The sequence below is a fragment of the Kogia breviceps genome, chromosome 2, assembly GCF_026419965.1.
Source record: "Kogia breviceps isolate mKogBre1 chromosome 2, mKogBre1 haplotype 1, whole genome shotgun sequence".
In the NCBI taxonomy this organism is placed as follows: domain Eukaryota; kingdom Metazoa; phylum Chordata; class Mammalia; order Artiodactyla; family Physeteridae; genus Kogia; species Kogia breviceps.
Window position 1 is genome coordinate 114,590,711 of NC_081311.1, and position 25,795 is coordinate 114,616,505.

A 25,795-nucleotide genomic window follows, 5' to 3' on the forward strand; every position below is an offset into this window, starting at 1 on the left:
TATAGATGAATAGAGCTTGGAGTAACCAAAAAGAAAGAGGAAAAAAGTATATAATTGTTCATGAAAAGAAGTTAATATTGTCACTGAACATTGTGGAAGAATTTTGACTTATAATCTTTTAAGGCACAGCTGCATAGTGTCCTTGGTACCACATATACATTCACTAAATAAATATTTATTGAGCATCTACTATATTCCAGGCATTTTTTTTTAAGTGTCTGGGATATATGGACAAATAAAGCAAAGATTCCTCCCCTTATACAGCTTACATTCCAGTAAGGAAAGACAGATTATACACATAATAAAGAGTGAATTGTATGATATGCTTGAAGTTGATAAGTCCTATAGACAATTGGAAAAACAGGACATTAAAAGGAGGTATAAGAATACTCTGTGGGGGGGCTTCCCTGGTGGCGCAGTGGTTGAGAATCCGCCTGCCGATGCCGATGCGGGGGTCGCGGGTTCGTGCCCCGGTCCGGGAGGATCCTGCATGCCGCGGAGTGGCTGGGCCCATGAGCCATGGCCGCTGAGCCTGCGCGTCGGGAGCCTGTGCTCCGCAACCGGAGAGGCCACAGCGGGCCATTGCAAAAAAAAAAAAAGAATACTCTGTGGGGCTTCCCTGGTGGTGCAGTGGTTAAGAATCTGCCTGCCAATGCAAGGCACATGTGTTCAAGCCCTGGTCCGGGAAGATCCCACATGCCGCACAGCAACTAAGTCCATGAGCCACAACCACTGAGATTGCGCTCTAGAGCCCGCAAGCCACAACTACTGAGCCCGCATGCCTAGAGCCCATGCTCCACAACAGGAGAGGCCACCGTGATGAGAAGCCCACGCACTGAAACAAAGAGTAGCCCCTGCTCAAAGCAACTAGAGAAAGCCCACGCACGGAAATGAAGACCCAACGCAGCCAAAAGAAAAAAAGAAAAAGAATACTCTGTGTAATCCTTGGCATTGCACAGTATTAAAAAGGCATTTAGGAAAGCTCACCATTGGGAAAATATGATGTGGATGAAGAGGTGAATGAGGTGGAGACTGGCCAAATAATTATTTGGTGAAGAGGGTTCCAGGCAGTGGGAGTATTTTATCAAATGCTCAAGTGTGTTGAGAATGCCAGCATGGCTGGAATAGAATGAATAAGCTGGAGATTAGTGAGACAAAGTGGTCCAGAAAATGCAGGCCCTTATAAGGCAATGTAAAGACTTGGGATACATTGCCCATTCTGCTGACAAGTGACATGACATAGCAAATTTAAAATGATCATTCTGGTGGCTTTCTTGGGAATAGGTTATAGGAGGGTAAGGGTAGACTTTGGGAGACCTGCTGGGGAACCATTAAAGAACGCAGACAAGAGGTGACAACAATTCAAAGCAGGGGGGCAGCAAAGGAGGTGATGAGAAGTTGTAGGCTTCTAGATCTATTATAAAAGAGGTGGCAACACTCCGAAGGAGGTCAAAAACAGAAATGTGGACCGCAGTTAAGGGATGTTTGCAATCACACAGAAGTGAGCCACTCACTATCTATAGTAATGGCAAGTGGCATAAAGAAAGCAGGACAGAGTTAAAAGTTATTGGGAAATTAGAGGACACAGAGAAAAGTTTGGCTAAAGGGACAAGAATGAGGGGAGAATCAGACTGATGTCTGTCCAAATGATGCTAAAATACTCAAATATCACACAGTTATTTCAACTATCAACTAAAAAAATATTTCTTGACCATTCTACTACAGGCAAAGCAGCATGCAAACACTGGGGATACAGACAAGAATAAGCTTGGGGCTTCCCTGGTGGCGCAGTGGTTGATAGTCGGCCTGCCAATGCAGGGGACGCGGGTTCGTGCCCCGGTCCGGGAGGATCCCACATGCCGCGGAGCGGCTGGGCCCGTGAGCCATGGCCGCTGCGCCTGCGCGTCTGGAGCCTGTGCTCTGCAATGGGAAAGGCCACGGCAGTGAGAGGCCTCCTTACCTCAAAAAAAAAAAAAAAAAAAAAAGGAATAAGCCTGTTTTCTTGGGATTTATCATTCAGCGTGACAGGGAAAAGAAAGAGACGTTGGAGAAACCTTTGCTGAGGAGGTGATATTTGAAGTGACTGGAGAAATCCTCCTAACTCTTAGACTGAAAGGGAACAGGCAGTGGTGGGGTGTTCCAGGCAGAATCATCGAGGTCCTTGTGTTTCAAGTTAAGGAGTTTCGATTTTTATCTTTAAAACAAAGGGGTGTCATTGACTGCTCATATGGAACAAGACTGCAAATTCAAGTCTCATCACCTCTCCAGGTATTGGTTTGATTATGGGAAAAATAAATAGGCCTGGGCATCTTTAAGATTCCCTTCCAGTTTTTAAACTCTCTGGTTCTTTGGTAATAAACATGAAGCTTTGGAAAAAGGTAAACTGCTGATAGGGATAACTCAGAAATTAAAACCAATTTAATGGAAACCTGTGCATCATTGGTTATATTAATGAGTTTGATGACCCTCTTCCCCTCTGTTTTTTTTGTAATAGGTGGACACAGTAATGCCCAGTAAGTTCAGACAAATTTATAACAAACTTTACTGTAACTTTCTCATCTTTTTCATTTTCTCAAGTATGAAAGAGTACCATGTTCACATTTCCGAAGTTCAGCTACCAAATTTTTTATTATGAAAATTAAGACTATATAAAAGCTATTTGAATTAATAAATTTCTCATTACATCCTCAATAAAACAACCTTTGTGGAACTTTTGATTCTGTGAAACCTGATTATTTGATGAGGATTTTAGAGTAATATACTTTCACTTGAGGTTTGGTTATAGAGGACATTAGGATATGAGATGACAGACAAACTTATTCACAATTGCTATTACAGATTTTGTTTAAAAATAAACAATTATGCTGTACCCCAAATGTTCCATTTTTTTTTGTAATGCTATAACAGTTTTGTTGATTCAACACATTTTCTGAAACCATGAAAGCAGTAAGACAATTGTATGTAGTTCTAAGTTGTGCCCCAGAGAGAGAGAGAGAGAGAGAGAGAGAGAGAGAGAGAGAGAGAGAGAAATAAGAGAAGAGGGGTGGGGAGGGGAGGGAAGAAGGAAGGAAAGAGGAAGAGGGAAAAGAAGAGGAAAAGGAAAAGGAAAAAATAAAAGAAACTTACTCCCAGTCAGGTTTATATTCCTAAGCACAGACTTAAATTATTAAATGTGTGGTGATAAATTGCCAAATTAAAGGACATCATGAAAGCTGTTTTTAATGCAAATGTACTTCCTTAGAAAAGATTGTGATCTATTTCTTTATATGTGGAATTTTGCTCCAATGAATAACTGCACTTTTAACATAAGCTAAGAAAACCAGGATAAGTTGTTTTGTTTAGTTTTGGTGAGGTATGGGGTGAGGAGAGGTAAGGGGTTTGCAGAATAAGTTAAATTAATTCAGTGCATGAAATATTTAGGGATTCATACTGGAGATTCTGCCATTAAAGGCTTGCTAAGGAGATCAAGGAGCATTTTGATATTTCATTTCATAACTCTTAGCATCCAAAATCATATTGATTGGATCCCTAGTGGCTTTCTCTTACTGAATCTGAATATCATGGTTCAAAGATGCCTTTATTTTAAGTGATGCTTTCCATTTGATAATACTTATTTGAAACCCTTTTTAGGAAATTTATGATGTTCAAAGAACAAAAAGCATATTAAAATCTTTACTTTTTATTATTTATTGGATCTCTTCCAACACCTTCTCTCAAAATTCTGTTAACAGTCTCAATTTAAGTAAATTTACACACTGCTTGATTTTTAATTTTTGATGGCAAAAGATTCCAATTTCTATCCAAGTATGATGAGATTGCATCTTAATTGTTATTGTTCATATTCAATTTGTAGATATGATTTATGAGCTTGTGATAATAGCTACTTATAAGCTAATTTAATGGTTTTTAATTTTACTGCATTAGCTTTAGAATATTTGTCTTTAGAATTCATGCCACGATTTCATTTATATTACATTTCTTTTGTATTTTGATTTTACCTTTCCTGCATTCCAAGTGGTGGAGTCTTAAAATGAATTTAATTTTCCCCTAGGTTCTTAGAAATGTATTTTGAGTTTGAACAAATATTCTTTGAAATAATCATTTCTTTACTTGAATTTAAACAGCCCCCATTCCATCTGTCAAGACTTCAAGGTGTAATATATGATCGATACACATACTCAGATTCATTAAATTAGATACCTAGGTCCATGCATTTTGAAGCAGAGAAACTGACTACAGTGATTATGAAAGGACAGAGTCAAAAAAACTTTTTTTTTTGAGGAAGGGAAAACATTGTATATAAAAAAATGTGGCTGTAATCTAGCCTGGCATTTTGCCAGGTCAGAACCTTAAGTGTAGTGTTTAAGTAATCTAAGGAATATTGGGGGGGGGGGTGTTTAGACTCTTTGATGAATTAAAAAAAAAAAAAGACTGCCCAGGTGATTTTGCATGTGTTTGTGAATATACTTGGTCATGATGGTGTATATCTGTATTTGGGCTTCAAGGACTAATAACTGTATTATCTTCAACCAATTTTTTTTTAATTAATTTTTTTGGCCACCAACATGAGGCATGTGGGATCTTAGTTCCCCAATCAGGGATGGAACACACGCCCCCCAACAGTCTAAGCAGAGACTTAACTGCTGGACCACCAGAGAATTCCCCTATCTTTGACTACTTATCCAGTGTCTTGGAACCTCAGTCTTCTCATGTGTTTAATGAGGATGATAATAGTATCTACATTACAGGATTCTTTTGAAGATTGATTGTTTAGAACAATGTCTGATTCATAATGAAATCTCAATTAACATTTGTTTTTGTTGCTCTCAAAATTAATAAAACAACTACTAGAACCTAAATCAGGATGAACCCACAAAATCAAATCAAATTCTTTTGAGTATTTTTACAAGATCTTTGCTTGATGTTTGAGGAGTCAGTCACCTGGTTTCACGTTGTTCACTTTCCAGCATTGGAAAATAATACGGGTAAAAGACTTTATCTTTCGAACATACTATTTTAATAAACAGAATTCTTTTTCCTTTTCTTATTTAAATTAACAATGATTTTCAAAATTTTAATCTAGTTATGGTAAAAGTTATATTAGTATGGGCTCTTATATTAAACATATATCATTGATGTTATTTTTCATGAAAATATTCAGGATAACCTGAAAAATGTCAGAAGTTAAAGAAGAGATTCTAAGATTCTTCTACTTTACAAGGAATTACGGGTAAAAATAAATTTTAATAAGATAAAAATGTCATTCTCTTGTAACACCCCATTTAAATTATTAATTTTTATCAAGTGAAAGTATAGAGCAATTAATTTTAGAAAGTTGTAATTATTTCCAGAAGAAATAATATTTAGAATTTCATTAAGATTATAGATACCACAAATGATTAAAAGAATATGGTAATTATTAATATTTTATACAGAACAAAGATAAAGAGGAAGAAAAGCATCACATGAAAATCAGTGACAGTTTGGGACAATTAACCACTACTGGCTTCAGGACTTTGAAGCACATACAACATGGAATAGCTCCTCCATCCTCTTTTTTCATAACTGTAAGAGTGTTTGTACTATGATTTGTTGAGTTGTTTTGATGAAAATTTTCAAGTAATTGCTTTTGTAACAGAATTCAGTGATGTCACTGTCACATCTAGATGTTAGACTTTACTGCCATATATATTATCCTCCTGCTCTGGAGCACTCTCACACAATTTACTACTAATTGTTAGGGAATTATGGTATAAATAGCCTCTATGAAGAGCCGTGTTTTCTTTCTTCTGTTTCTCTTACTCTACTTTCCTTCTCTTAATGAGTTCAATATTCACGTTGATGAAACTGAAACTTCTTACCTTTTGAGTCTCTGATTTCATTTCTTTCAGGGTTTCAATCCACTCAATGTCTCACTCCTAACAGAATCTGCCAGCAACTCTGTCTTCCTTAGCTCTTATTTAATATCAGACATCTAGGTTTGAGTCCATTTTCCATCTCTGAATTCTTTCTACTTTGCTATGTCACCTGAATCCATTCTTCTTGAGGAAGAGACACAGGTCCCACCCACAATTCTTAACTGTGAGCCACATAAAGGCATGAACACCAGGAGTCAGAGATGGGGGCCTACCGACACACCCTTTGTTGAATTAATATTTGTTTAATTAGTTTCTACCCCGAGTCACACCCACACCCAATAGATTTTAAGCTCTTTGTGGGCAGGAACCATTTCTAGTACAGTTCACTATACTATTTTTATCTCTTGCTTCTATCAAGGTGTCTCAACTATATTTGAAGAATTAATGAGTGAAATATAGGAACACTCTAATAAGCCTGATAAAAGAAAGGTAATTTAATTAGTCACATAAATGATAGAAATAGAGTCCCTTATAACAAGCATCAACTCTACTCTAACTTCACACTAATTTCCATTAAACTATTTTACTTTACCTGAGTCTACTTTTATCATCTGCTCTTCTACTCAGCTTCCAGGGACTGACCATCTCAGCTTCTATTTGCTTACTGGTTTGTTAAGATACTTGTCTTGAACCCCCTCCCCTTCAACTTCCTTCTGATGACGCTGTATCAACCACAGCTTCTCACTGTGGGTCAGTGTTCCTGCTCACTTACTGGGCAGGATATGGGCTTAACTAGCTACGTTCCTTTAGATGATCACTCAAACTCTGTTAAGCCTTACTTTTCTCAAATATAAAATGATGGAAACAATACCTACCTCAGAGTGTTGTTGCAAAATTAATAAGTAAGATGACATGAAACGATCTTGCCCATTTTCCAGCAAACATGTATTTGTTTCTGCCCTTTTTTTCCCTTAGCAGTTCACTATGCAAAAGCTTTGCCCAACCATGCCTTTTGAATAGGATTTCCTGTTGGCATGAGAACAAGCAATTTGATTTGATAGATCACTCTGAAATGTTCTATAGGATTATATAATTTCCATCCAGAAGTGACAAAGATGTGGTGGCTAAGGGTGATGGATGGCAAACAATTAGAATCTCCAATGCGGCTGGCCCAGAGGTTAGTCTCCCAGTATCTTTTGTACTAAGCCATTGGATAGCAAAATATAATCTCTTTAGTGAATAAATTCAAAAGAGGCATATTATCATCAAATAATGAGGCAACTCAGAAAAAATTACAATATCATATTTGTACTTTTTCAGATAAATAGTTAAAGTACTTTTATGGATTCAGTAAATAAAGCATAAAAAATGATGCCTTGACCTCACTTATAGACTCAGTTCCAAGTATTTTTTCATCTAAAGAAGAAAACATTTTCCCTCCGTGTATTTACTTGTTCCTTTCATATTTGGGCTATGGACATGCCATCAGTACTTTTAAGCACGAACTATAATTTCCTCCTATGATACCACGTTCATATCTAGGTCTTTGATGGTATCTTTGGATACCATGTATCTAGGTCTTTTATGTTTCTGTCAGATATGCCCAGCAATCATAACTCATACTCTTGAATTTTTAATAGCACTCCACAAACAGAAATGACAAATACCTAGTCTTTTTAATGAATACACAAAAATGAAGGAAAAGTTGCTAAATAAGAAAAAAAGTATTGAAGTACTCTCCCAATTTTTATTTTAAACCTGTTGAAAAAAAATGGAAAAAAAATTCCCAGTTTTCCATTACCCTGTCTCATAGCTACTGTATTTGCCTCAGATTTTTTTTTTTTTTTTTTGCGGTACGCGGACCTCTCCCATTGTGGAGCACAGGCTCCGGACGCGCAGGCTCAGCGGCCATGGCTGACGGGCCCAGCCGCTCCGCGGCATGTGGGATCTTCCTGGACTGGGGCACGAACTCGTGTCCCCCGCATCGGCAGGCGGACTCTCAACCACTGCGCCACCAGGGAAGCCCTGCCTCAGATTTTTAAAAAAAGAAAATGCAAAGAGGAAAATTCTGAATCCGTTTCCAAAGAAAGCATTACGTGCAAAAGGGCTCATACATTATTTTTTTGATACGAAATCATTCTCTTTGACAAACTGTAGTATTTTTCTTCTCTTTCAAAAGATAGAAATAACATAAAACAATAGTCAATGCCTCTGTATTAAATGATAGTGAATGAATCTAACTCATTCAGGCTAGAACTCCTTTCTTTATTCCTCTTTTTTTATGCAAACATAATCTTAGCTTCAATAGAAAAGGTGATCCTGAGTTCCCCTCAGTACCCAGCACAGTTCTATGCCTGCTGAAAGAATGGGTTTTCAATAAATATACATCATGATAAATGTAAGTACCTCAAATAAACAATTACATTGAACAGTGATTTGTTTTCCCACTCAATTTAACTTACCCATATATAGCTCAGTTATGTGTTCAGATTAACTAAAGATAGGTTCTGATTCTGAATATTTAATACAAAAACATATGAGAACTTTGATAAACATACTTTTCATTTTATAATTGATTTCAGTTGTCATCAGAAATTTAATAATTTTTTTAGTAAGTTACATATGTAAATGTCACCAGACCATAAACTTAGGTGGACAAATAATTTTATTTTCTTTATTTTCATCTATCAACTCATTTGATTCAGGAAATTCAGTCTTATAACTTTGAGGTATACTTAGTGACTTTTCTCAGTAAATGCAGAATTTAAGCTTTGTCAGTTCGGAGTTCTTTTCATGTCCTTCTCTCCTTAGGATGGTATCTAAGGTTGCACGATGGGTGACGTAGAGTGCCCTGACATAGATAAAGGACAGGCATCTTGTCTTCAGCCACCTCCTGGAATCCATTAAAATGTACCTGGCACTCCCTTGGTCATCTGCTCCCATTACTGCTACATCCTCCAAGATGTCTGTGGAGCTACCATGACCCTATGCCCTTTATCTCAAGCTCTAGTGGGGATGCTTTCTCAGTCACTTCGATTTCCTTCTCTGGGGAAGCAGGAATTTCAGGAAACTCTCTTGGGTCTTTTGGGTTAGTAGGATCCTAGATTATAAATGGAGGTGCTATCACAGGCCCTTCTGCTAACCTTTTTTGTATGAAGATTACGGCACCAACCTGGCATGGAGGGATTCTTACAGACCCTTTGGATTGCCTCGTAGGGCTGAGGGAACATGGCTCAGAAATTTCGTACCATTAGATCCTTCCAAGCATATCTGGAATTCCCACTGACCTCTCAACCATCCCAACTCCATCCCCTAGAACTTAACTGGGGGTAGGGAGTGCAGCCCAGCTCTGTATTAGGAATATGAATCCTGTCTTTCTATTTCCCTTTCTGAAGCTTCTCATTCCTCAGCACTTACAAATGTCATTTGATTCATGGGTTAGATTTATTATTCTCTTTTCTGTTTGCTGTTTACAGCATAAACTTTATGCTAGGCTATTATATGAGACACTTGATAATTAGAATTCCAAAATGTCTATCTACTGCAAGTCAAAAGCCTTGGCTTTTAAAGACTACTGACTCTGCTATAAGTTTCAATAGCTTGTTTTGAACTCAAAGCTAAAAAAAGTATACATCTTTTGGTGCTCTCCACTAAACAAATGACCCTGAAGCAATAAAATTTATTGATTCACTGTGGAGAAGAAAGTTTTAGAAAATTATTTGCAAATGATGAGAAAAATTTTAATACCTTCAAAGTTTTATTTTTTTACCACCCCAAACATTTTTTTTCAAACAATATTATGTCAGTAGTTGTCCCTGAAGCCATAGACTTTTCAAGTCAAGAGAAATTGGCAATTAATATGTGACTAAAAATATCATACATAGCAGGAGCAGAACCCAAACTGGATCATCAGTTTTCTAATAAGTTTTAGCGTTTTATTCTGGAAAAATCATTTGAAAACAATTCTGAAGTTGAATATTAAGTCTACACCTAGAAATTTAGTAAACTCAATAAAAAAATCAGCAGAATTAATTTAAAGTTAAACAGTATAACACGCACAAAAATATAGAAGTTGAAAAGGGAGATGGTGTGAAATTTGCCCTCATAGTCTTCATATGTGCTGGGCCTTTGAATATGCTATTTGACCATCTGGAACACTCTTTCCTTCCTCTTTTGCTGAAATATACTCATTCTTCTGCTCAACTTCCTCGTCAGAGCCTCCCCGGACCCTCACCACACTAGTCAGCTGCCCAAACTTGTGCTTCTCCTAACAATCTTTTACCATTCGTCACACATCCACATTATAAACACTCTGCTACAAACACTAAGAGACAAGTCCCTGATCTCATGAGCTTACATTCTAGTTGGGGGAGAAAAATGAAGATAAGCAAGATAATTATCAAGTTCATAAAAGATACTACATGTTCTATTGCATATCTTTATTTTTTGGTTTCTTATCTCTTGCAATCATTCCCTTTCAGGACCCAGAACTCATTCTCATTCACTTTTGATATAATGACTATGTGATATTTTATAATATAAATTTAGCATAATTTATAAAACTAGTCTTTTATTGAAGGAAGTTTAGGTTATTTTCAATCTTGGACTATTACTAAAAGGGATGCGATGGCTATACTTATACATAATTCACTTCATACTTGTACAAGTTCTACTGGAGAAAATACTCCCAGAATTGAATTTGCCATGTCAAAGAATACAAGTATTTGTAAATTTTATAGCTGTTACTCATTTGTTTTCTAGAGGGGTGCATCAATAACGCATATTCCCACAATAATGCATGAGCATTACTTATAAAACATGTTAATACTAACAGAGTCCTTAATAAAACTTTGGAATTTTTTCTAATCTAAGAGTACAGCAAATGTATCTCAATGTAGCTTTCATTTGTATTTTTCTTATCATTAGTTAAGTGGAGAGCTCTTTTAAAAAAAACTTTTAAGAGCCATTTTCCTTTTCTATATATGTTGGTCATTTTTGGGGGGTTGTTATTTTTGCGTTATTGATCTCTAGATATTTTTATACTACAAAGATTAACCTCTTGTGACATAAGTTGCAAATATCACTTGATAGAACTTTCTCTTATGACTCATTGGTCTATGGATATGATTCTATAACTTTCTCTTCAGCTTCATTAATATGATGAATGGTATATTAATTGATTTAACACAGTTCCACATTGTTTTCATTTTGAATTTTTATAATATAGCAATATTTTGTCATAGCTGTTATGTCATAGCTGTTATGTCAATGTTATAGCTGTTATTTTTTAGGGATTTAAAAATATTATTTATTTTTCCATATGGCATTAGAATCAGCTTGCAAGTACCAAATGAAAATAAAATCTATATTTTACTGGGGTTATATAAATTTATACATCAATTTGAGGAGAACTGACTTTTTCTTTTTTAAAAAAATAAATTTATTTATTTATTTATTTTTGGCTGTGTTGGGTCTTCTTTGCTGCGCACAAGTCTTTCTCTAGTTGGGGGGGTGATGGGGGGCTACTTTTCGTTGTGGTGCGTGGGCTTCTCATTGAAGTGGCTTCTCTTGTTGTGGAGCACGGGTTCTAGGCACACAGGCTTCAGTAGTTGTGGCTCACAGGCTCAATAATTGTAGTGCACGGGCTTAGTTGCTCCGCGGCATGTGGGATCTTCCCGGACCAGGGCTCAAACCCGTGTCCCCTGCATTGGCAGGAAGATTCTTAACCACTGCGCCACCAGGGAAGCCCTATCATTTTTCTTGATGTTGAAAATTATTCAAGTCTTTTTGCTCTTGTTGTTCAGATTCAGAAGTAATTAAACTTTTTTTATGTAGGTTTGGAATATTTCTTATTAATATATCAGCTTGTTGAAATTTTAAACTTCAGATATTTAGTTCTCATATTAATTTTGTACCAGATTACCATCTAAATTATCTTTTTGTTCATACCAGCTACAAAATTGTATAATTTGAAAGTAGTGATAATTTATTACCTCTTTTTTCAATTATTATAACTGTAAAATTTTAGTACAAATGAAAGTAACTTTGGTGTTTCTCCATTACGTCTAAGTTTGACTTGGATGTGAATAAAGAAAAAATTAAAAATTTTAACATTTTGGCCATAATTACATATAAATGCATGCAATATATTTTATCCTAAAATTGGAAACATAGTTTAAATATTGTTATCTCCATTTTATTCTTTTTGAATATACATTCTTTCAAATATGATTTTTATAATGGCTACATAAAATTCTATCATATAAAAGTTGTATAATTTATTTTATTGTTTCTCTGTTACAAGATATTGGGGTTGCTGTGACACTGTAAATAGTATTGTGTTCATTGTCCTAGCACACACATCTTAGTGTACTCCAAATAGTGTAATCCAAATAGTCCTTTGGATAAATTGGAACAAGTAAAAGTACTGCGACAGAAAACTATACAATATTTAATTTATATTTTCAAACTGTACTCCATAAAGGCTTTATTACTTATATATTCATTATTAGACATACAGCTTATTTCCTTTTTACTAAATCCTTGATGAAAATAGACATATAAATTTTAAATGACTTTGCCAATTTCATATGTGAAGCATGGTCTGATCTTCATGTTTTTCCATATTTTTTAATTATTACTGAGATTGAGGGGTTTTTCTCCCCAGAATTCATGGGGCATATGCATTTCTCCTTTTATAAATGCCTTGTCCATGCTTCGTGGCTGTGTAGTTTTGGGGGCATTGCCCTTCCTCTGATGAAAAAACTCTTGGTGAAAACTCTTTTAAATGTGGCAAACAGCTTCCTTCTCCCCATCATTGGTTTTTCTTTTGGTTTTTCATTTGTTTTTTCTCTGTAATACAGAATTTTAAATGTGTCTGAATATATAGATATGTTCCTTTATATTTTCTTTGGTTTTCATAGTTAGAAATTTTTCTTTTAAAAATCATATAAATATATGAACATATTTTCTTCATCTTTGCATTTTTTGGAATGTTACAATTATCACTTATTAAATTGTTGTATGATCTGAGGACTGGTTTTTATATTTTCTACCATGTTCCATTTGTCTCCCTGATGCTTCTTTTAATAGTATTGTGCTCATTCATTTAACGAATTTTGGAATATGCTATATAATATAGAGCATATTCACCTTTATACTCTTCTATTTCAAAATTTATTATTTTCACTCATATATTCTATATAAACTTAACAACATTTTGCCAAATCCAAAAACAACATCCTTGGAATTTTTAATTTTGGCAGTATTAAAACTAGCAATTTATTTAGGAAGAATTGATTATCAGGAATATTGTATTTCTCTTTCTCAAATTTTATATTTTTCTTTAGATATTTTGTAATTTTTTTCATCTAATAAGCACACACACATACATATGATTTTTCCTGTATATATTGTATTTTATATCTGGTTAATTAACATTCTTATTAAAATCTGAAAGTAACAATTTCTTTAGAAAATTATTTAAATTTTTTCAATAATTATATAGGTTATTTTTATGCCATTTCTCTTTAGAGATCTTACTGCAAGAAAAATATATCATTGTATTAATCATTTAACTTTGCAAAGGTAATACAACTAGTAACAAGAATAAATTGATTTTATACTCAATCTCAAGAAGGTTATAAATATTAATTGCCTTATGATATCATATAGTACTTATATGCTTAAGTATTTGATGACTTGTATCACAAATGATTTTAAAACACAGGCCCTAGAGTCCTATATTAATTGTGACTAGTTTTATAGACCAAAATATCAAATGTTATTATTTATGTTTCAGGTTAGTGGGATGGTTTGGCCATGAATTAAGCACCAGATTTAAGATGGATAACAGTAAGTGTATTCAATTTTACTTCACAAGTCACTTTGTCTTAACTTTATTTCAATTTTCGTCTGTCTTTGTATGGTATGTAATATACATGCCTCATGGAGAGTGCACTTTGAAAATGCCACTGAGAATTCTTAAAATAAGAAATGACATTTCTTCAGTGTAAGACTAAGTGTTCATAGATTTTTAGCACGATTTTGAGTCTATCCTTTGGTAGGGAAATAAGAAGTGAAATCTAAAGTACTCAGATCTCATCAATATGGAGTACCTAAAACAACAGGCAGGGAAAACAGGAAGGAATTGTTGGCTTGGAGTCAGACCCAGAGGGACTTAGGTATCAAACCCACTTTGCTGCTTAATAGTTTTGTGATGTTGCACATATTTATCATTTTGGATTTTTTGTTTTTTTTCCTCAGATATCTAATGTGAATAATAATAACTATTTCAGGGTTTTGTTTGAGGGCAGGACACATTCTAAGCTATAAACCAAGTAGCATACTATTTAATAAATGTTCATTTTTATCCCTCTATTTTCCCCAATTTTCCTTCTTTTGTGGCTTTCTCCACATACCAAATAGTAACCCCAATGGGTAGAAATGAAAGTACACCGTGCGCAGGGAGTTCTCAAATTGTCCTATTTCTTTTTCCTGAGTGACTTTATTCTTCCATCACAAGGGATACAGAGAACTTCCTAAATGTTGTGAGAATTAAACTTAAACCTTCAGACTGGGCTTCCCTGGTGGCGCAGTGGTTGAGAGTCCGCCTGCCGATGCAGGGGACACGGGTTCGTGCCCCGGTCCGGGAAGATCCCACATGCCGCAGAGCGGCTGGGCCTGTGAGCCATGGCTGCTGAGCCTGCGCGTCCGGAGCCTGTGCTCCGCAACGGGAGAGGCCACAACAGTGAGAGGCCCGCGTACCGCAAAACAAAACAAAAACCTTCAGACTGCTCCCAACCCTGAGATATGATTTTAAATATATTCACATTTGCACCAACCAAGATGTAAAGAATAAAGATGGGCTCTTCAGTCATATCAGGAAAGCTGTGTTTTATCTTGGCTGCTGAAATAATGAACTCTGTTATTATGCCAGTTATTTAAATTGTTTGTAGTGGGTTTTCTTATCTGTAAATGAGGGAGCTGGATTAGATCCGGTTGGACAAAGGTTTTCTGTGAAGGGTCAGATTGGAGATATGCTAAGCTTTGGGGGCTATGCTGTTTCTGTGGCAAATATACAACTCTGCCATTGTGGTGCTAAAGCAGCCACAAAAATACATAAACGAATGAATGTGGCTACGTTCCAATAAAACTTTATTTACAAAAACAAGTGGTGGGCCAGATTTGACCCACAGGATATAGTTTAACTAGCCTTAATTAGATGCCTCTCTAAAGACCCAGAAAATTCTCTCACTCTTAGTATTAGTTTTTAACTTTATCTCTAACTAGCAGTTTTAACTCTTGGATTTAACTTGCAACTATTCAATCTAATTAATTATAATTAGGATAATGTCTGCTATTAATTTATCTTTTTAATATATCATACTTAGGCAGATCATTTTTTTAAAAGCCTTTTATTTTCTTCTTTCCCAAGAGAAGCTACTTGACCTAGTAATCCTAATGTTAAAAGTCACCTTCCTAGGTCATTTCATTTATATTTCTGCCCTTGGGTGACATTACAATTACAAGCCATTCGAATCTTGATATCTTCCCCTTGTTGACATGGTTTCATAATAGAAAGGCAAAGCGTGGAGCAGAACAAGGAATGCTGGCTTGGGGATGTGAGGGCAGAGGATGGGGTCCCGAAAATCTTCTAGATGACATTATGTTTGTCTTGTGTCTAAGGGCTCTAATTTTTGGTAGGCTCTTATGAGGGTGGGGGCAGAGGAGATGGAAGTTGTAGGTGAAGGAGAAATATGCCGGTATTTTAGGTCCATGGCGTTTCTCTTAAATAGCTCAGAAATCTCAGGAAGAAAAGTTTTTCAGTCTTATATTTTTCTTCTCTACTTTACTGTCATAAAAAAATCCAAAAGGACACCTTTCTAGGCACATTCTATAAAAATGACATGATATTAATTTTTCAGAACTGCAGTTAATCCCTGGGGTCCATGGATTCCGAATTTCAAATCCTCCGATTCTATTGGTCTGTTCCTTACATGCTAGTTTAGAGGTAAGTGATCTATGCTTCAGCCTTCCCACATCTTTACCTTTCTCTTTACCTGAGACATGTTGTTTACCTGCTAATCAGCTAGATTAATATGCAATGTGCATAAACAACGGAGGAAGGGCAAGGTTCTCCATTAGGACAGTGACTGTGTGCTAATGTCACTTTTTATTTATATCTTCAGCCCCCAACCCAAGTATTGGCACACTGCTGGCACTTAATAAATGTTCAATGAAACTTAACTGGGGTGACATATTTTTAGTTCCACTTAGAATTTTTGTGAACCTGAATAAGTTATTTAATCTTCTACTGATCTCTCTATATACAAAACAAACATGCAATATTTAAGTCTTGATTAATTCACTCATTCAAACACTTATTAAGAAATTATTGTGGGCTGGACGATGTTGTGATTACTGGCGACTCTGTTTCTTCTAGTTCTGTGAGTCAATGAACTGACAAACTGCCATGTGACAAAACTATAGGAAGACTTTAGGGGGTTGGGGAGAGTATGAATAGTCAGAGTAAACCAAAGATGAGTAAGGTTGTCCCATGAGGTAGGGTGGATTTTCTTTTTCCCCATTGGGGTTTCTATCATTATATCCATGTTTAATTTCTACTATTACTGGCTCAATATTTTTCTTTAAGTTCATTCATGCTTCTACTTAAAATTAGTCTCACCCTAAATAATAGGGTACCTACCTATATCTATTCACTTTTACGCACATATAATGCATATATATGTGTGTGTGTGTGTGTGTGTGTATATATATATATATATACACACACACACATATATATGTCTCCTAACTAATTATTTGGATATTGGATATTCATTAATTTCAGATTAAGACTAAATTTATCTAAGTAAATATATATTGTTAATAATTATATCTATACAATAGTATTAATACATATATTAAGGCAATATATATTTTATATACATTTAAGTGAAATATATTTTAAGTAAATATACATATGTTTTTCATAGAGATTTAAAATATATAGATATTCAAATAAAATTTTGATTTTTTGGTTTTTTTTAAATTGAAAGCCTCCTAAGATCATCTAGTTTAGGAAATTCTACTGCGGCATATTCTGGCATGAGTGACCAGATAAAGACTTCCAAAATCTCTTCCAAACTTAAAATTCTAGAATTCTGTGAACATTCACAGCAGCTTCTCATTTTGGCCACTGGACAGCAGCGTCAAGTTCCTCTGTTTTTATACAGCTTCACCACTAGATAGTAGTAATCAACTCATTTCATTTCATCCCAATTTAAAGAGCACATACTCGGTATGACCACTAGATGGAGCTTGTGCTGTTTTCACTTTTTGGCAGTTTTTTTTTTTTTTTTTTTTTTTTTTTTTAAGTTGAAATAGACCCAGTAACAAGATTTCGCAGGCAGTGATACATATTTTAAAAAACTGTTTTCAGGGGGGTGATGAAATCTACTCAGCAAATCAAATAATGATATTTGATTTGCTTTCAAAATATCCAACCTGAGGAACACTTCCGTTAAACATTTTTATTTTATTTTATTCGATTCTATTTTATATTATTGTTTTGGCTGCATTGGGTGTTTGTTGCTGAGAGCCGACCTTTCTCTAGCTGCGGCGAGTCAGGGCTACTCTTCGATGCAGCACGCAGGCTTCTCATTGCGGTGGCTTCCCTGGTTGAGAAGCACGGGCTCTAGGCATGCGGGCTTCAGTAGTCACAGCACACGGGCTCTGTTGTTGCAGTGCATGGGTTCAGTATTTGTGGCTTGCGGGCTCTAGAACGCAGGCTCAGTAGTTGTGGCACAAAGGATTAGCTGCTCTGCAGCATGTGGGATCTTCCCGGACCAGGGATTGAACCCTTTTCCCTTGCATTGGCAGGCGGATTCTTAACCACACTGAGCACAGGGATGTCCCCCGTTAAACATTTTAAAAGAAGATAACGTTTTGCTTGTTTTGAAAGTTTATATCAGGGAGAATGAATTACAGTAAGAAAAAACAAGGCACCAAGGAATACCTTAAGAAAAACTAGTACTTAAAGTTTCCTCTGATTTTATCTTTGCAAATGACTTCCTAGCCGTATCTAGAAAATGTCTTTTAGACACTGTCACTTTGGTATTCTCTGCAGTGGACTGACTGTTCTTCGGTATTCACCTCTTCTGCCACAGGAAGTCTTATTCTTATTTTCCCTACCAATAGTTTTCTTCCACACTGTATTATAGTCACCTAGACATGGTTTCTATTCTCAGCTGGAATCTGAAGACTGATTTATCTTCTCTTTTAATATCTAAACTTAAACCTGAGAAAAAGACTCTAAATGCCACAGAAGAGGTATGTACACTGCTCTGGAGCGTCTTATCACTTAAGTATTTCTCTGCATCCTCTTGTAAATATCTTATTAAATCATTCACTGTCGAGGCTATGTTCTAACCAAAATTATCTTTAAGTAATCAAACCTTGTGTTAAAGAAGGTGTTTTCGAAATTCTTGCTCCCTATTATAAATTGCAAAATTCTGAAATTACAAAATAATACATTTCATTGTTTCCCATTCTCTAGTTAACTGTTAAAACACTGTACTTTCTAGATGTTTCTGAGTTTGCCATGTGTCAGTGAATTAACCGATTCAGTACTTACCTTATTTATTTAAAAGTTATGCATATAGGAGATAGGTAGCTGAAGTTGGAGTAAATGAAAGAAATAAATACATGAATCAAGCTACCTTTCTGCTATCTCTACTTCCCTTTCGAAAAATATTCTCACACAGTCAAATGCCAACTGAAGAAGAGATTCTACACTTAAGAATCAATGTACATGGATATGATTTATAATTTGCAATACAGAGAATTTTTCAAAAAGATTAATTATGGCTTTGTTCACAATTAATGTGTATTTGATTGATTGATGGATACCATGAAAAACAGCACCTTATAATCAGTTTCAAACTGTTTCTTCATACTGCTGCCTATTTAATCTTTTGTACAATAATTTAAAAAGTATTGTGGATCAAGAGAAAGAGCAATAAGGTAGGAAGCAGGAGGCAAATACTCTATCCCTCACTGGGACACCAAGTGTGACCTTCAACAAGTGACACTACTCTTGAATTCATTTGCCTCAATTTTTTAATGAAGATGTTTGGACCAGATTACTTCGGAGGTCACCTCAACCTTCTAATTACTAACTTGAAATTAAACAATACTTATATTGTATTTTGAAGGGTCATATTTCTATGTAGCAATAGATAGACAATTTTAGACTTTTTCAGTACATAAATGTATAATTAAATAAATAGCTTAAATATATAAAATTAGAGCATTCAATTAAAATACAGGGCAAGTCAGAAGAAATGTACTCTGTCTTTCCTCAGAGTTATTAGGGAGCCAATTTTAAGAATTTAAGAATTGAAAACATCATGCTATACTTATTTTTCCTATTTAAACATATCTAACTTTTCTAGCTTTGCATTTATTTTAGTTAGCAAGAAAACTCACCCAAGTAGTGGAAACTCTGCCAACAATTCTGTTATAAGCTGAATATTTCCAAACTACACTTTTCATTTTACCTAATTTTAAAAAAATTAAATTATTCCACAGTACTGAAAGCATGAAAATAATGAGAAGCAAAAAAAAAAAAAAAGGACATTTATTCTACTTTCTACTTCACTGTTAACTCCTATTATCCCCTCTTGATATTTTTATCTGAGGCCTCAGTAGAGACTTTTACAGTCTGAGAAGAATTTAAGACTGCCTCAGAATGCAGCGTCTCTTGTTGTGGTTGTAATGTGGAAATTAGTTTTACATTTAAAAGTTATTTTATTATTAACAAAGAGTCATGATATGTTAAAATTGAGACATTTGTCATGAAAAAAAATTGGTTGCTTGTTATCAAATCTGCAAGAGCAAAAAACTTCATTAAAAAAAAACCCTATAAACTTAATATTCCCCAAAGTCTTACTAACCTATGAATACAAATGAAATACCATTAAAAGTACTACTTTACACATTGTCCCCATCTGCATCTTATGGGGCCCAAAGCAGATCCAGAAAGTGTACTAGAATTATTTAAATAATTAAAATGTCCTCAAATTATTATTAATCTCCAAAGAGAAGCTTGTAAAGATTCCTGTCACATCTTTTTTTAAAATTCCAAATCTAACAGCCAAACCACTGGTGGGCTACACCTTACCTGTCCCTGCTCCTGCCCTCTGTAAGAATGTTGATTCTTGGATCAGGCTCTCTTGATCCAAAACTTGGAGGTATTCCCTTGAGTCTTCATTGTGCCAAATCTATGGACATTTTGTTTTACACAAGAAATGAAGAGATGCCTCTTACCAAACTCCATGTAACTGGCCTAAAGTAGCATTTTTTTGCACTGAATATGTCAGATGCCTTTTGACATGGACCTCAAAGGCCTAAGCTTCTATTTGCAGCTGAACTCTTCCCAGGCGGCAGACACAGTCCATGAGGTCTGGTTGGGAAGAGAGGCAGATAGCTTTCTATCCTCTGATTTTCCTCTCTTCCTCCAATACATTACCTTACATACAACTCCCATCCTCTCCTTCAGCAACATCCATAGCCATCATGTAATAGGTCAAGAAAATCTATGCCTGAATGGTTGAGTTCTAGTAGAATGCCTGCCCACACATGCCATGTGTATATATAGAAAAAACTATTTTCATAGACTTCATAAAGTATAGATATCACCAAATGACCCTATGTTTGCTCAGTGGCATAACATGATACAGAAAAGGGACATTAAGTGGCTTGCTAGTGCATCATTCTCTGTTTGCAGTTATTTCAGTTCTTATATGTAGAATATATTTTTAAACTGTACTTGACCTTAAGAGATAAGCTAGAAAAGCATGTCTGTTCTGACCCCTAATGTTCCAATACCAGTTATTTTGTGCCCTTTTGTCACTCATCTTAATATAAGACACCTCAGGCAGCAACTGGCAGTATTTTCACACCAGTGTTAGAGTTTAGCAGGGGAGAAAATGATGAAAGAAGAAACAAAGAAAGACCAAATGCTTCAGTAATAATACATGCATTATCTAACATTATTTGCTTTTCTGACAAAACTTAGCATCACTATTTAACTACTTGTTTTCTTACTGTTAAACTGAAGGAGATTTAGGAATTGGTAAAACGATTATAAATAATATTGGTAACATTGCCTTCCACATAAACGTTTAGCTCTTATTGCACTGTTTTGTGGATTAAACAAACTTTATATGGGAATAGAAAAAAATCTTGATTATGATTGTATAAAATGTTTGGAGGAAATTTTTTGACATTTATAACAGTTAAATGCATTTATTAAGGTATGTTTTACTTATACTAATTATATGAAGCTAATTTAAAATAACTCTGAAGGAACATTATGTTCACTTATTTTTTTCTGCTTTTGCAAGTATTGTTTAAATGACACTTGTACAGTTTTTCTGTCATGGACACTTTGCGTTTAATTTTTAATGGCAAAGCACTTAAAAGAGGACATGTTTTCACAAGATTATCTAAAACGGATGTTCTATTGGAAAGGTCAAAAGTGGGCATTTCCCTTTTTTAAATTTGTGATTTACAGTTAAATTTTGCTTCTTTATGAATCAACAAGAAACTGTGAACCTGACTGTTTCTCATTCTGCAGATCTTTAGGCAAGCAACTATGAAAGCACTGAGGAGAAAATCTATTTTGCTAACTGGTTATCTGGAATACATGATCAAGCATCACTTCAGCCAGGATAAAGCCGAAACCAAGAAAACAGTCGTGAACATAATTACTCCACCTCGTATAGAGGATCGCGGCTGCCAGCTAACCCTAACATTTTCTATTCCAATTAAATATATTTTCCAAGAACTAGAAAAAAGAGGAGTGGTTGTAAGTATATCTCTTGCTTTGCTACCAGGTTTTTCTCTGTGGGCTGCATGTTGAGGATAAAATTTGGATTTTTTTGTTTATTCATTTTTCCATGTCATTTCACATCAGTCAGTGAGGATAAGTTAAATGCCAACTAAGTATTCAGCACTGTGCTAACTGAAGGGCACGGAGATCTGTCATTTCTGATAAAAGGGAAGAAACCACAAAGTTTAGTTGCAGGAAAGAATTTTATGTAATTTATCCATTATTTTCACTATAGTTTGGACCAAAAAAATTTAGTGAAAACCCTAATATATTATATATTTATTGAATAAGTGGAATTAAGGAACATACAGTATAGGAGAGGGAGATAAAGGAAATCAGTCTTACTTAGTTGTTTGATTGAACTAAATTATTTTCAACTTTTTCACTTTAGTCAGAAAGATATGTAGACACATCTTAAGAGTGTTAATGTTGTATGGAATTTTTTTTAAACTGTTGGGCCTAAGTAGCCCTCTTAGTCTCTTGAAGAGAACTAATAAGTATTTAATGAGTAACTTCAGGAAAAATGGTGATAACATATCTATTTCCAGTGATAATGTAATTTAGAAACTGCTGCACTCAGTCTTCCAAACCTTTAGGAGAGGTATCCCCAGATTCTGAAGACACAAATCAGAATATCAGCATTCCAAATCACACTGTACCATTTACAAGCCATGTGCTCCTGGGAAAGTTAGTAAACAACTATTGACTTAAGATCCTTCATCTGTATTTTTGCTGCAAAAATATTTACCTCAAAAGTTGTTATGGAATAAAATGTGCCAGCACACATAAACCATTTATTATATTGTCTAGCCTATAGGGCGTGTTCCTTAAAGACAGTCAGAGTGATCTTCAGACTATGCTGAATTATCTGAGCCCAATTCCTGAGATTAGGGATTAATGAATTTAATGGAAATATAACTAAAACTCTCCAGATCTCAGTGAGGTTCTCAATCATTGAAATGTGTGCAAGGGTTCCAGTCTCTCCAGGGTCTCTCCACAGATAAACTGTATATTCGATCCATTGGTTGCTTAAAAAGGATCATTGCTGACTGGACTTCAGGAAAGTACTTAGGATATTCATGGACCAACCCATTAATATTTTAATTATTATTAAGAAGGGAGTTTCCAATAACATAGAAACACTACGCTTTACTTAAAGTGAAAAAGATTGCTTATATATTAAGTTTTAGGGAAATCAGTATGAATGTTTTATGTAAGTTTCTCTTAATGTGGATTTCCATTATATGAATGATGCCAACATTATTGTGGTTTTACTTTTTGTTTCCCCTACAGTGTGACAAACGGGATCCAAAAGGGATTCGAGTGGCTCCAGTTCCTCTCTACAATTCTTTCCATGATGTTTATAAATTTATCAATCTGCTCATTTCTGCACTTGACTCTGCAGAAACAAAAAATAGCTGAGTTTTCCACAGCAACTTAAGCAAATAATATGGAAAGCCTGTGGTTATTTTATTATTATTCAAGTTTTAATAATTTCAAAACTGACTACACATAACTAGCAATGAATTGTATACTTTACAGAAAAAGAAGACAATTTTTTTAAGGGTCTGTGGCCTTGAGATATCTGCACGGCAGTCCAATTTCTTGGTGTTTGGTGGATCAAAGTCTTTACTGGTGCAAGTATTATGTATACAGTCTTGATTAGCTGTCATATTTCATTGTTAATAAAATGTTTTTTGTTGGTTTAATTTATAATTTGACTGACAACTTCACAATGTATGTGGAAATTTTTCTGTCAATTTTAGATATATTACTTTAATTTTAATTTACCAAAGAGTTTCTTATAGGCACTGCAGTTGAACAGTCTGATGTATGTATGCTATTTATAATGTTCCATCTAACTCCAATCTGAGCAACAGAAAATGCATTGTCTAGGGCAGTGGCTTTCAAATAGTTTGGTCACAATCCACACTAAGGAATACATTTAATATCAGAGTTTAATTTGTGTACAAGCCTTACTTCATTGATTCTAATACACAATTTTTTTAATCGTATGTTAACATCTGGTAAAAAAGAAATGTCTTTCAGTTTTCATTCTGCAGCTTCTTACAATTGCCATTGGCCATTCTTTCATGTTACCATCCCTGACATTACCATGATTTTCATAGTGAGTAGATATTATCCTAGATCTGGTTTTAAAAATGGTATATATAGCAAAAACAAAAGTTGTAAAAATTATTTGCTTGTGCTTTCATATTTATTATTTTATCTCATTACAACTAATGTTGGTTGAAGCTCATTAAATTGATTTCTTTACTCACTCTAGGGTCCTAATCCATTTTTCAAGGATGTCCCCTTATTTAAATGTTATCATAATCTCCTGGTTTTGTTTAATGGGAATTTCTCCTGATAAAAGACTTTAGATGCGACTATGTCTCTAAAATAGTGAAATAAATCACTCTAAGATACTTGTGATTGAGGATTAAAGTTAGGAAATAAGTGCTTCATCACTCAACCTCTATCCCAAATCTATGGACCTTTGTTAATCACTATGAAAACACTACAGTTACATTCAGCCCTGTAAGATTCCCCTAGTTCTCAGCTGTTGATGCCATAACCACCATTCATGAATTGGCAAAATATTCTACATTTGTATACATAAGCAGCAAGAAAGAGTGACTATGATGATATTAGCTTAGCCAACCACTTTGAGCGGTAGGGTTAAATAAAAAGTTGCAGAGCTCTGACACCAACACCAGCGACTACTGATATTTATCGAGTACTTCCCATGTACCATGTATTGTGCTATTTTATTTACATGTGATCTCACTTAATTGAGTGGCTGCATAATTGCTTTAGAAAACCTTCCCACTTCCACTTTTGGCAAAACTCATCTTTCATGGATGGAAAAATTCTCAAAACCTTAAAATATGACCATACATGACTTCATCTAGAAGAAATTGTTTTTGAACCTCACAGTGGTAAACAAAAAAAGACATAATTTCAGCTCTCAGGAAACAGGTAGCTTAGTGGGGAAACAGAGAGTAAACCTATAAACATCCAAGTAAATATATAATTACAAACTGTAACTTCTATGAAAGATAAATGGTGATACTATGAGACAAAAATCTTAGAGGTATTAACTAGATGGTTGAGTAAGGGAAGGTATATGAAGGTGCTTATCAGTTAAAGTTCTAAAATATTTCATGTTAATCACATTAAAATTACATCAAATTATGTAAATAAACCATTCAAAGCATAATCAGCACTCTTTCCTCATCACCCAGGTGAAGAAAGAGCATTAGAAACTCGCTTTCTCACAGACTCTGGGAGGGCTCATGCCACGGAGTACTTCCCAGGACTTCTGCTGCCAGTGTCCTTGTCCACACCGTGAGCCACAGCCAGCACCTACCTCTGCAGGAGACCCTCCAAAACTAGCAGATTCACAGAAAGATAGACAAGATGAAAAGGTGGAGGGCTATGTACCAGATGAAGAAACAAGATAAAACCCCAGAAAACCAACTAAATGAAGTGGAGATAGGCAACCTTCCAGAAAAAGAATTCAGCATAATGATAGTGAAGATGATCCAGGACCTCAGAAAAAGAATGGAGGCAAAGATCGAGAAAATGCAAGAAATGTTTAACAAAGACCTAGAAGAATTAAAGAACAAACAAACAGAGATGAACAATACAATAACTGAAATGAAAACTACACTAGAAGGAATCAATAGCAGAATAACTGAGGCAGAAGAATGGATGAGTGACCTGGAAGACAGAATGGTGGAATTCACTGCTGTGGAACAGAATAAAGAAAAAAGAATGAAAAGAAATGAAGACAGCCTAAGAGACCTCTGGGAAAACATTAAACGCAACAACATTCACATCATAGGGGTCCCAGAAGAAGAGAGAGAGAAAGGACCCGAGAAAATATTTGAAGAGATTATAGTTGAAAACTTCCCTAACTTGGGAAAGGAAATAGCCACCGAAGTCCAGGAAGCGCAGAGTCCCATACAGGATAAACCCAAAGAGAAACATGCTGAGACACATAGTAATCAAATTGGCAAAGATTAAAGACAAA

The 25,795-nt window shown here is 35.1% G+C and overlaps 1 protein-coding gene across 3 annotated transcripts in view; it reads left to right on the top strand.

The window, feature by feature from the left end:
- Nucleotides 1–25,521, top strand: part of KYNU (kynureninase) — a 103,991-nt gene extending 78,470 nt beyond the window's left edge. The window contains exons 11-14 of one of the 3 annotated variants that reach the window (XM_067027504.1): nucleotides 13,660–13,712; nucleotides 15,785–15,870; nucleotides 21,502–21,732; nucleotides 23,050–25,521. In XM_067027504.1, coding sequence (XP_066883605.1) covers nucleotides 13,660–13,712; nucleotides 15,785–15,870; nucleotides 21,502–21,732; nucleotides 23,050–23,178 — 499 coding nt within the window. In that variant the 3' untranslated portion in view covers nucleotides 23,179–25,521. Of the gene's footprint in view, nucleotides 1–2,494; nucleotides 2,514–13,659; nucleotides 13,713–15,784; nucleotides 15,871–21,501; nucleotides 21,733–23,049 lie in introns of those variants that run through there. The other 2 variants (XM_067027503.1, XM_067027506.1) reach the window with 2 other exon arrangements.
- Nucleotides 25,522–25,795: the final 274 nt, after the last annotated feature.